At 35.2% G+C, this 12,504-nt stretch overlaps 1 protein-coding gene across 1 annotated transcript; it reads right to left on the bottom strand.

Annotated features, from left to right (window-relative positions):
- Positions 1-2,871: 2,871 nt before the first annotated feature.
- Positions 2,872-8,220, bottom strand: cd83 (CD83 molecule). Its single transcript, XM_030157479.1, has 5 exons — positions 8,051-8,220; positions 7,784-7,920; positions 6,135-6,363; positions 5,678-5,775; positions 2,872-5,484 (listed from the first exon to the last, which is right to left on the bottom strand). Exons 1-5 carry the CDS (start codon positions 8,097-8,099, stop codon positions 5,323-5,325), a joined length of 675 nt encoding a protein of 224 aa, XP_030013339.1. The 5' UTR covers positions 8,100-8,220; the 3' UTR covers positions 2,872-5,322.
- Positions 8,221-12,504: the final 4,284 nt, after the last annotated feature.

Below are 12,504 nucleotides of genomic sequence, written 5' to 3'. Positions count from 1 at the left end.
TTATTTAATGAGGTAGTTTCATGATGAATTCACAATTTTCAGTTTGGATTTTACAGGGTTTTAAGATGAGACTAGACAAGACAAGGCTAGGCTAGGCTAGGCTAGACAAGACTAGACTAGACTAGACTAGACTAAACAAGACTAGACAAGCCTAGGCTAGACTAGACTAGACTAGACTAGACAAGACAAGACTAGAGACTAGACAAGACAAGACTAGACTAGACTAGACTAAACAAGACTAGACAAGCCTAGGCTAGACTAGACTAGACTAGACTAGACAAGACAAGACTAGAGACTAGACAAGACAAGACTAGACTAGACTAAACAAGACTAGACAAGGCTAGGCTAGGCTAGACTAGACAAGACAAGACTAGAGACTAGACAAGACAAGACTAGACTAGACTATGGGACGTTTGGCTCTTTGAAGGGAGCCATTCAATCAGGTGCCGTTCACTAAAAAGAGCTGTTCAAAAGACTGGCTCTTTTATGTTTTTTGCATTATTTTGAAACACCAATGTTTTAATGGCTTTTCTTTGTCAAAACCGGGAGAAACCATGTGATGATGGACATTACATTGTAAAGGTGTTTAATTGGTGCGGTGGTAAATATTATCATACCGTTGACCCAGACTTGAAAGATATATATTTTTTGCAAATATTGCAAGTTGCATGCCCATCTTTTCGTTCTGAAAAGTGCATCCAAATACTACTGTATTTCCTTTGGCTCATTACTCACAGGTGGTCACTCACTCACTCACTCTCAAACTTTTCTCTGGTTTCGACCAGTCTTCCAGCTCCGCCTCCTCGAGTATGCTCACCTCACGCTTCAAACTGTTGTTTTTTTTGCTAACTTCTTGCCATGAGACATGTGCAATGCACTCTTTTTTTCTGCTTGAACATTCTCCTCCTGCCCAATGCCTCCTCAGTGACACTAAATTGACAGGCAATCAGACACTCCCTCCTTAAAAAAAAAAAAAAAGAACGGCTCTTTACAAAGACTCAGTTCACATCGTTAATTTCAAAGAGCTGTTCAAAAGATTTGATTCGTTTGTGAACGTCACATCACTAGACTAGACTTTACTGATCCCACTATGGGGAAATTTCACAGTTGACAGCAGCAACATACAACACACTAGTGAAAGAGAAAGACAGGTAGAAAAAACCACAAGTGAGAATGAAATTTCCATATGTGGAGGATTTTTGGTTTTCTCAGTCAAAACTGGGAGAAAACCCAATAGTTTGGGGCTTTTGTCAGAAGGTTTAGTAAAATAAGATGTAAAATACAAAATTTGAGCTCAGGGGGATTAAAAGCAGGTGTTTCCACTGACAGGTACCATTTTATTTTTTTAATTTGTTTTCCTTTGAGTGGAGTGTTTTTCACATTGTGGTATGGGTACAAATAACATTGATCAAAGAAACATTTTTTGCACAAAAACCTCCTTAATTGGAGAAAATTCCAAGAAATTAGATGATAAATCAATAAACTGACATATTAAATTAAAACAAACAAACAAATAAATCAGCAAATGATTTGGCTTTTCTTTGTCAAAACTGGGAGAAAACTAAATATTTTGAGGTTTTTGACTGAAGGCTGAGTAAAATAAGATATGTACATAAACAAATTTAACCTGTGAGAGAAGAGAACCAGATATTTTCACTCTTTATGTATGAAATAATTAATTAAATGGGTCAAGTTAAATGTGTACAGCAGTAAAATGAATCAAAAACATCAGATATAAAAGCAAAACACTGGCAAGGCTCATGCTTTATCTACATTCTGCTGAATATATCAGTATACTTTTATTATATTTTCACTGGTTTCACCACATTCAATGATGTGAATGCCTGTTGCACTCATTGATTTAAATGAAATATTACACATAATCAATAATTCACAGATATTTCCATGAGTTTTCGTTACCATAGCCTGTGTTGTTACAAATTAGTTTTTTTTCTGAGGTTTTTGATTTTCACTTTTCAGTTTGTAGTTGATGTGAAAAGAAATATCTTAGGTGTTAAAATATGTCCTGTTCTTCTCATTGTTTTATATAACTGTGTTTTATTTTTACCTCACTGTATTTTACATTCTCATTGTAATTTTTATTCCTCAAAATATCCTCTCATATCCAAAAGGATTTTAATTTTCTTATGTTAATTCGTTGTTTTTCCTTTCTTTGTCACACTTCTTAGCTTTGTTCTCAATTCATACTGTTAATGTATATTATATATATATATATATATATATATATATATATATATATATATATATATATGTAGTTAAAAAATTAAGTACAAGTATACATCAAGGTTGAGTGATTGATTAATCAATTGATTCTTGTGTAAATCAGCCTCTCATTTAAACTTAAACTGAGACTGACATGTAAACCATTATCTTAGACTCAGTATTATTATCATCACTTTATAATAACAATATTACCTTCTTATCCACTATGTTTTTATTTGATATGTCTTTTAATGTAATGTCTTCTTGTCTGATGTGTTTTTTTTATGTATATTTCCCTCTTCCTTGAAGTACACTGACTCTACACTTGTATTAAATGTTATACATTTACTTAACTAAACATATTCATGAAAAAAATGAGACACTATATTAAAAAAAGCGCAGGTATCAATAAAATGTCACATGTCAGGTTTTGACTAAATGTCAAAGAACAGTTCAGAGTGTGATGAAATGTCCGCTTTTACTTCTCACTTCTCGATTTTTTAAAAGTCACTTAAGAATCATTTCTTGACTTTTCTTTCTGTAAATGATGAGAGCTTGTGGTTTCAACTTGTGCAAGTGAAACTAGAGATATAGATTGATTTAGAAATTCTTTCATTTGCTCAAAAATGACACAAATCTTCAAATGTATCATGATAAACATTATTTCATTAAACATTTATTTCACTTTTAGTCCTTGAAAGCATTTAAACAGTAAAAAACAAACTCATACAAGCATCAAGTGTAAAACCATAATCAACAAACACATTGAAACACATCCACAAACCAGATATATAGTTGTGGGGAAAAGTTTTCAGACACCCTTAAAATTTTACATTATCTCAAATATTATCATGAAATATTTGTGGAGGTTTTTTTTTTTTTAATGTTTCTAAAGGTGTGGTTGCAACAGACACACAAATGAATGCAATTTTTGTTGTTGTTGTTGTTGAAAGAAAAAACAACACAAAATTCTTGGATGTGTTTCATTATCTTGCAGAAACATCCAGTTTGGAATATGGAATAGAACCTCTGTGGAATAGAACATGTGCAGAAAGGGAGCAGTTCAATAACTTATGCAATATATCACAAATGCATGTGATGTGGTGTCCAAAAACTTTTTTCCACTACTGTAAGTATGGATTATATGTAGGTGACTTTCTCTGCTACACTCACTCATAAAACCACCAGACTCCATTGAAAAAGAGGAGATTTATCTCAAACAACACAGATGTTTCTGGTTTACCACTGCCTCCATCTGGTCTAGAGGGCAGAGGTACTTCTTTATACACTGACATAATAACTATTCTATTAACATTATTAACTGTATTTGACTGTATGTGTGTGATTGCAAAAACCTTTGTCCCACCACTGTAGCTCCACGCTAATATAGTGGTGGGTCAGCTTCTGCTTTCCTGTGCATTAACTTAAAGACTTACACAGTCTTCTCCAATGACAGGAAGATTTTCTCAATTCCAGCTTCAACAACTTTAATCATTACATTCAACGCTGCAGCTTAAGCAAGAAACCAAGAAAAAAAAAAGATAGTTTTAGTGGATTTTCTTGCTTTTATAGAGAACCATATGGAAATTATTCACATTTAAGAAACTGCACTCAGACAGTTTAAAGAGTTTTTCTCTTAGAATTTAAATTAATAAATCAGTTCTCATTTGATTTAAAATTAATTGATTAGTCTATCAATAAATTATGTAAACCATTGTTACTGGTTACATTTAGCCTCGTATTTGATGCAACATCTTATTAAGACAAACTCATAGCCATTTTCTTAAAATGAGATTACTTTTCAAATGAAAAATGTTGGTTTTCTTTTTGGAAAAAAAAAAAAGTTAATTCTTGAACTTCAGTGCAGTGCAGTGTAACCAGATGTAGGTTTTCTATCTAAATTCTCACCAAAAATGTTGACCTTCAGCTTTGATACATGTTGACATGAACAAAGCTGCTGATGTTCTAGAAATAAGGTTTAGAGTAACCTCTGGGTTTGTTAACGCTGACATGAAAGAAACTCTGTGTTTTCAGTCCCAGATGGAAGTTTAACTCTCCTTTGTTTTGCCAACATTTAGTGAATATTCCATTAATGCTTGACTAAAATAATCCTTACATACTCTTTATCACCATGGGATGTAAAGTCATCTATCATGATGTACAGAACTCTGTTCTGTTCTTCAGATGATGAGAGTATTTCAAATAATATTGCAATAATATAAATAATAAATAATTATGTTGCTTACTGTTGATTATCTCCTCCATTTCCCCCCTTCTCCCTCCTCCCCTAATCTCTCCTAAGAGTCATATTTAGACCAGCTCTAAATGTAAAGTGTCATAACTTTTGTTATGATGTCACGATACATAAATAAAATTTGAGTGATTGATTTATAGGCCTGTATAACAGAGTCTACTTTACATTCAGACTGAAGATGCTGTTTTACTCACAGGTTGTGATATTATATATGTGGTTTATGCTGTTAAATGAGTGTCCAGCATGCAAAAAGTTATTCATGTTATTACAATGATTTTCTAAACCAAACTCAGGCTGTTTCTCTGAAGATGCCAATTGTCTTGTTGAGACAAATACATATGCTGTCCACACAGACTTGCATATATTTGTCCTTTTTTCTCTGGATTAGTATGTTTCTCTGCCTTTCTATGACCTCGCTGTGTTTTATTTTAAGTAATGATGGATTTTCTTATTCTTTTTTGAGCAGATTAATTGCTGTTGGTAACAGTTTTAGACAGTTAATAGTCCCCCCCCCTCACCGTGGCTTGAACAGTTTCAGTGACAGTTTTTGGCAGAGGACTGGTTGAACTCTATTCACTCCAGTATGATCATGTGAAGATGGTGCCTAGTGATGCTTCATGCTTCAGGACTCCTTCGACGTCTTCCCGCCCAACACATGTGATGCAGCCGTTTCCTCTCGTGTCCTTTCAACTACAGACTGTATCTCGGTGCGTTTCCTGCTTGTTTGAACTTTTTCTTCTTCTTTGGTGTTCATTTTGTATTCCATCAACACGTATGGTTCATTCTCCTCTAGATTACTGTCTGAGTCCTTTACCCTGAATGTTCTTCCACCATAGGTTTTGTCTTTAAACACATATGTGCTTCATCGTCGGTGTTTTCGACATTTTTGGACCCAAAGTGTAGATTAGCATCAAGTCCTTTTTTTGGAGCGGTTTAAGCGGTTTATCCAGTAAAATTTCTTTTTTTGATGTCTTGCTTCTGTCCCTGATGATATTGTTTAAACATTTCTGTGCAGGAAAAACAAATACAACATTTAGACAAAATAAGAACATTTATTTCAGCAAGAGTTATTATGGTTTTACTACATGTTGTTGCTCAAGAATAGAAAACTGTAGCTAGGTCAAGGACAAAAAAAAAAGCTCTGCTACTGTAAACATGTCAGAGCTGATGAATGTGAGTGTAAGCATTTCCACTACTTACATAGCTTATGAGAAATATTATCAACGCTGTTATCAGCACTGCTGCAGCCAAAACCACCATATAACTGTCACTTATTAGGGTTTCTGCTTCCTGACAGTCTGGAAAAGAAAATAAAACATATGAGGGATCAGATGTAAGATGTGTCCTGGATACAAAAAGGGCAGCTTTTTCATCACAATTGTAACAATAGCAATATTTTACTCTGGTGACGACTGTTTTTCTTGTTCTTAAATATAGAAAACAATAATCTGCTCTGAAACTGAAGCGTATTCATGCTTCATTGGTTTAGGTTACTCTAAATGCTAAAAATAAAGGCGTCAGCGTCTGTCAGGAAGTTCCCCGCATCACATTTAACGCCTTAGGTTGTTCTCCTTTTGTGGTGTCACATTATTTCCACCATACAAGTCAGCATATCTGCATAAATGAATGGAAATTAGAGCTGTGGTTTGACTGGTACCTGTCAGGGTGAGGAGGACCAGTCCCTCTCGGTTCTGTTCTCCCACAGGTGCGGCTAGGTGACACATGTAGACGCCTTTGTCTTCACATGACACATTACGCAGTAGGACGTTGAGAGAGTCCTGTAACAGCTCCACTTCCTGGCCTACGCCGAGGTACCATTGCGTGGAGCCGTCTGGGAGGTCCTTGGTCAACAGCCCGCGTAAACGAGGCGCCGGTGGCTGTGAAACCTGAAACAACAGCACAACGCCATATAATGACAATATATAATATGTATGACAGCCACCGGACAGACACTGAACACCACTCATACCATCACTGCATAATAATGAATACTGGTTCAACTATTTGCACCGATATACAATAAAATGGAACAGGACAATCATTACCATCAGCATTACTGATACTGTGTCACCTGAATTAATAATAATCGTAGAATTGTGTAGAATTACACAGTGAAACAATCAGGTAGTTATTTCAAAGGTCATTTTGTCTAATTTGAACCACACATTTTGAAATATATCCTGAATAGCTACATAAAGTTCAGTGTAGTAAAGACTGGGGCACAATGCGATTAAAGATAAGATCCTGCATGTAGAACTAATAAGAAACTCACTAAAATAATAACAATATAAGATAAAACAGGCATTATTTTGAGAATGATTTTTTTTAGGAAAAATCCTTTATTCTGAGAATATATCTCATTATTTGGAGATAACATTTTGTCATATTGACAAAAAATCATTATTTTAACAGAATTTTTCATTACTTTGACAAAATATTTCAGTATTTAGAGGAAATATCACTATTTTAAGAATATATATCATTATTTTGACAAAATGTCTCATTAATTTGTCAAAGCAGGTTTTTGTTTTTTTTTTAATCAAATATGCCATAATTTTGACAGAATATCTCACCAAACTACTTTGATATCATGTCTCATTATCGCCCCCAAAAAGTTTTGATACAATATTACAATATTTTGAGAAAATATCACTATCTTCAGAAGATTTTTCACAAAATACCACACTGATGGTAATTCATTTTGAGAAAATATATCATTATTCTTTTCATCCCAGCGACAAAAATGAGCTCAGCCTTAAACACACTCATCAGTAAAATTCATCCACAGCGTAACTATAAAACACTGACAGGGACCTTTTCACACAGATTGCTGATAAAACTTCTTGTATTTACTTTTACTCTCACTGTTTAGAACACTTGAACTACAGCCCAGTCTTTGAATAGAATAGAATAGAATAGAATAGAATAGAATAGAATAGAATAGAATAGAACTTCATTTCCATTGTCACAGGAACATTAGAAATCTGTTTAACAGCAGACTGTAAAAAAATCACATAAAATACTGAAAAATGTAGGCAATGTGCAAATCTACAGGATAAAATATGAAATATACACATACTATTACTAAAAACCACTGAAATATACCAAAGCTATAACTATACTACAGATAAGAAACATGTACAACAAATCAGGAAATACAGGCAGTATTTCCAGTATATATTTGGAGTCATGGTTTTCTGTAAAACACTGTCAATATGTGCAGTTATAAAAGGTCTTATTTGGGTTTTCATTCATTTCTTTTTCATTTCTTTGTTCATAATGTGGTTTAACAGGTTGGTGTTGTACCTTATACCACCGCACCGCCATGTAAGGAACACCAGGTTTCTCCGTGGCAGTGCAGGTTAAGACCAGGTCAGACCCGGACACAGACTTCACCTCCAGCATGTCCTCAGTGACAGCTGTTACCTGACACAGATACACACCTGGGGAAACACACACAAACACAAATCAGACTCCAGCTCAGAATTACACCCTGTCTTAGAGTCATTTTGGTCTAAAAAGTCAAAACAGAACATAAGTTTATTATGTCTCAGATCTGGTTTAGATACTCACATAGTGTCAGTAGTAGAGGAGATCTGTTTAGAAGTACAACAGTCTTCATAATGATGACGAGCAACAGCACAGCCTCACTTAACACAGAGAAATGAAACGAGCGTCTGCACCTTATATAGTCCTTGTGCAAACAGAAATTCCCCGTGGTGTTGGTCGGTTACTCACACAAGTCGTGCTAGCTGCAGAACGGAAAGTGGAACTGTTCCAGAAGGGTGGAGCTGAACCCACCACTAGAATTAGCCACGCCCACCAGTTCCGAAGACGCACTGAGGGAACGTCCTTTAATCTGTACATGTACGGTGGATGTGTTTGATGCTATCCCTTCAGGTTTAAAAACTTTGATAATTTCTACTATTAGTCCTTCAACAACCATTACCCCTCAAATTGCGCCATCAGAATTATACATAGGAAATTTCGATCCATTCTTGAGTAAAAAAAACCAAAAAAAACAAACTAAAAATAAATGCATTAGAGAAGTGATCCAAAGGGATACAATTTGTAAACCAGCTTCCATCTTTTTTTTTTTTTTTGGAGTGATTTATATTCTGAGGTGGAGTGGGAAAAGGTATGGTTATTACCAAGGAAGTTTTTTATTTCGAACTAGAAGCGCTCGGACAGCGCAGACCTCCGCCAAGGCTGATCAGTGCCCCCCCCCCCCCCCCCCCCCCCCCCGTGGGCCCCCCCCCCCCCCGATCACCACCAAAATGTAATCATTTCTTCCTTATCCCATTTCCAACAAACCCTGAAAATTTCATCAAAATCTGTCCGTAACTTTTTGAGTTATGTTGCACACTAACGGACAGACAGACAGACAGACAAACCCTGGCAAAAACATAACTTCCTTGGCGGAGGTAATAAAGTGAGAGAGGTATCTTTAAAACTGTTACATGGGTATTATCCAACTAATTCAACTCTGATTAAGTATAAGATCAATGTCGACCCTTTTTGCTCATTTTGTCATAATTCGGATGAAACATTAACTCATTTGTTTTGGGAATGTGCCTTTTGTTAAATTTATTGGTGTGATATCAGTCTTTTTTTAAATAGAAAGCTGGATATTTCTTTTAACTTCAAAATTGAAGATATTTTATTTGGTTTCTTTATTACTGATTTGCCTGTTCAGAAATTGTTTATTCTTAATCTCATTTCCTTATTAGTTAAATTTCATATACATACAAGCAAATTTCATATACATACAAGCAAATTTGCCAATCAGAAACCCAGCTTTGTGGTCTTTAAATCTTATTTGAAATCCTATCTAGACACACTTAACTTTTGCACTAACCCTAAAGCTGTGAAGACTAAAGCCTTATGTGAAGAATTTAAGTTGTAATTTTTTTTTTCTCTCTCTTCTTGTTTATTCCTTTACTTTTATTTCATCTAATTTACTTACCTATTTATGTGATTGTATTTAATTTCTTCCTGCCTCACCTCGAGCACTATGTTTTTTTTCTCCATGCCATGTTCTGGTATATGTATATACAGTATTTTGTGAATAAAGTATGAAAAAAATAAATAAATAAATACATGTATGGTGGAAGTGTTTAGTCACGTGGATCAGTTAACCAATCAGTGAGCGGCTGACTTGCTGTCTCTTCATCCGCTTGTGCTGCATTAAGATATTGGCTATTTGTGAAAGATTGTGAATCAGGCTGTAAGTGAATTAATTTCAATTACATCACATTAATTACTGTTATAACATCTGGCCTAAGTTACCCAGTTCAATATATGGAAGTGCACGGATTCCTAGTCTGTGAACTGTTTACATGGGATTATTGTATGAGCATTCAACCAAAATCACACAGTCCACAGTGTTGAAGGGCTTTAGTCTCTTTTGGCTCTTAGCACTGTCCCATGTTGATAGTTCTAATACACAGGTATCAAACATGCGGCCCGGGGGCCAAATCCGGCCCGCCAAAGGGTCCAGTCTGGCCCTTGGGATGAATTTGTGAAATGCAAAAATTACACTAAGATATTAACAATCCTTTTAGTTCAGGTTCCACATTCAGACCAATTCAATCTCAAGTGGGTCAGACCAGTAAAATACTATCATAATAACATATAAATAATGACAACTCCAAATGTTTCTCTTTGTAAATGTAAATATTTTCATGTATTTACACTTAAAACAAAGCATAATTTTGGAAAAAAAAAAAAAAAAAAAGCAAATAACCTGAAATGTCTTGAGAGAAGCAAGTACAGTTTTAACAATATTCTGCCTGTTACTCAATGTTTTGTGTATTTGTAGATCCACTGTGATCTGTAAGTTATAATGTACATATGTAAATGATAAACTGAGGCAGAATATTATTAAAATTACACTCATTTTTTCAGTTTGTTCATGTTATTCACGTCTTTTGAAAGGATAGTTTGTAGATGTAAACCTTTTCATAATGTAAATTAACTTTTTTGCTCTAAAACATAGAGAAAAATTTGAAGTTGACATTTTTTATATATTATTATGTTATTATTTTACTGGTCCGGCCCATTTCAGATCAAATTCAGCTGAATGTGGCCCCTGAACTAAAATGAGATTGACACCCCTGTTGTAATAGATCAGGGGTCAGCAACCCTGGTCCTTGAGAGCCACTATCCTGCATGTTTTAGATGTATCCCTCTTCCAACACACCTGATTCAAGTGATAAGCCTATCATCAAGCTCTGCAGAAGCATGATAACGACCGTCAAGTGTGCTGGAAGAGGGAAACATCTAAAACATACAGGACAGTGGCTCTCAAGGACCAGGGTTGCTGACCCCTGTAATAGATGCTCGCTCTATTCATCATTCAGTGATATCGTGTAGTGTGTATTAATGTATGAAGTAGGTGTTTAGTGATCCAGTCCCTCCTCCAGATAGTGTAGTTAGTAAAGATGTTAGGTGCTGATACAGGTGACCAAGGTACGATTCAACACTTGATTTCTGCGTTTTCCATTTCGTATTTATACACACAGTAGGACAGATGGACGAAGAGATTTTCCCATGGTCTGGTTTCCCCCCCGTTGTCTGGGAATAATTATCATAACCCCCGCTCCAGATATAGTAGGGTACTGAAATAGTTTTAGGCAATCAATATTATTATTGAACTAATAATAATAACTGTGTTTATTATTATTTCATCAGTATGTCTTGATTCCATATCTCCGAGGCACTGGTGCCTGTTTTAGAAATGGTATTTGTGGAAGAGAAATGACAATTTCAGTATTTTTGTAACCTTGTATCTTGTGGCATAATTGTTCCTCATCATCATATTCTCAGTGGTCTCCTGCAAGACCCCATTCATGAGGTACAAGGGGCCAGTGGACTGTTTGATGAATATGATGTGAATCAAGTGCTATGGCCTTCGCAGTCTGTAGAGCTCAACCAATTTTCTTTATTATTTTTATTTATTTATTTAGAAAAACACACCATTAAAGTAAGGCATAGTTGGTATGTTCACCAACACAGCCTCTGGATTATCGAATCTACCGCTGCCCTGAGCATGCTGGCTCTGGAGGTCTATCAATGGGCGTGACTCAACCTATATTGAACTGGGGGAAGGATTAAACCTGGTTCAATGGGCGTCACTGATACTGGGTGGTTCTGCAGCGAGCACCCTCTTGTTGTTACTGGTTAACCAGTTACTCCTACTGGGAGGAGCCATAACTATTTTTAAATAATTAGAGCCATAATATAATTCATCTTAGCAGAATAACTGTCTGAGAGACTGAATTTTGCATTAATAGTAATAATGGATGTTCCCTAGGCCCTATTAGCCCTTTAAAAAGTGCAAAATTGTTAAGTCAATTTGTTTAAACTTTTATTTTCCTTATCTTTTTAATTTTCTTTCTGGCTTTCCTTGTAACGGAGCCAGCATTATTCTGTAATATAGTAGTTATGACATGTTTGCTGTAAGTATTGATCATAGAAATAAACAAAAGTACCAAGCAGTTGTTCTCAAACTTCTACTATCGGCCCCTTTGGAAGAAGAAAATTGTTCCCCCTCCCAAACCCACGAACAAAGTGGCTTCTATCATAACTTGTATTGAAAGAAATGTCAATATTTCTATCATAATTTTTGCTTTTATTTAAAGAATTTGTTGTGCAAATTAACTACTTGTAATTCCTGTGGGTTTTCCTGCAGGGCTGATGGATAAGAAGTGATTTCACTGTATGCTCTTCTGCTTAAAATGACAATACAATTAAAAATAAGACAGCGTTTCACAGATTCGGCATTGTTTTCAAATACACTATATATTGCCAAAAGTATTGGGACCCTCAACTTAATTTCTAATCATATTCAAAGCTTTATACATATTCAGAACATCTGTTGATTTTATCTGATTTTAGGAATCAAATAGAAAGCAGATGAATGCCTGCAAAACATATTGGCCATAACTGATTAAAACATTGATTATGAGACCTACTAGAAGGAAAAAAAAAATCATATTTCACAAAAATAGTAGCAGTAGGTGCTT

The sequence above is a fragment of the Sphaeramia orbicularis genome, chromosome 16 (genome assembly GCF_902148855.1).
Source record: "Sphaeramia orbicularis chromosome 16, fSphaOr1.1, whole genome shotgun sequence".
NCBI lineage: Eukaryota > Metazoa > Chordata > Actinopteri > Kurtiformes > Apogonidae > Sphaeramia > Sphaeramia orbicularis.
The sequence above is the reverse complement of the archived record's forward strand: the minus strand, read 5'-3'. Positions and strand labels throughout refer to the sequence as shown.

Bases quoted from the DNA above. Each gene is read 5' to 3' on its own strand.
- cd83 (XM_030157479.1), bottom strand. From the start codon at position 8,099: ATGAAGACTGTTGTACTTCTAAACAGATCTCCTCTACTACTGACACTA. The intron at 6,364-7,783 runs GTACAACACCAA...CTGTTGTTTCAG, and splicing joins TGGCGGTGCGGTGGTATAAG to GTTTCACAGCCACCGGCGCC. The intron at 5,485-5,677 runs GTAAGTAGTGGA...TTTCCTGCACAG, and splicing joins TAATATTTCTCATAAGCTAT to AAATGTTTAAACAATATCAT.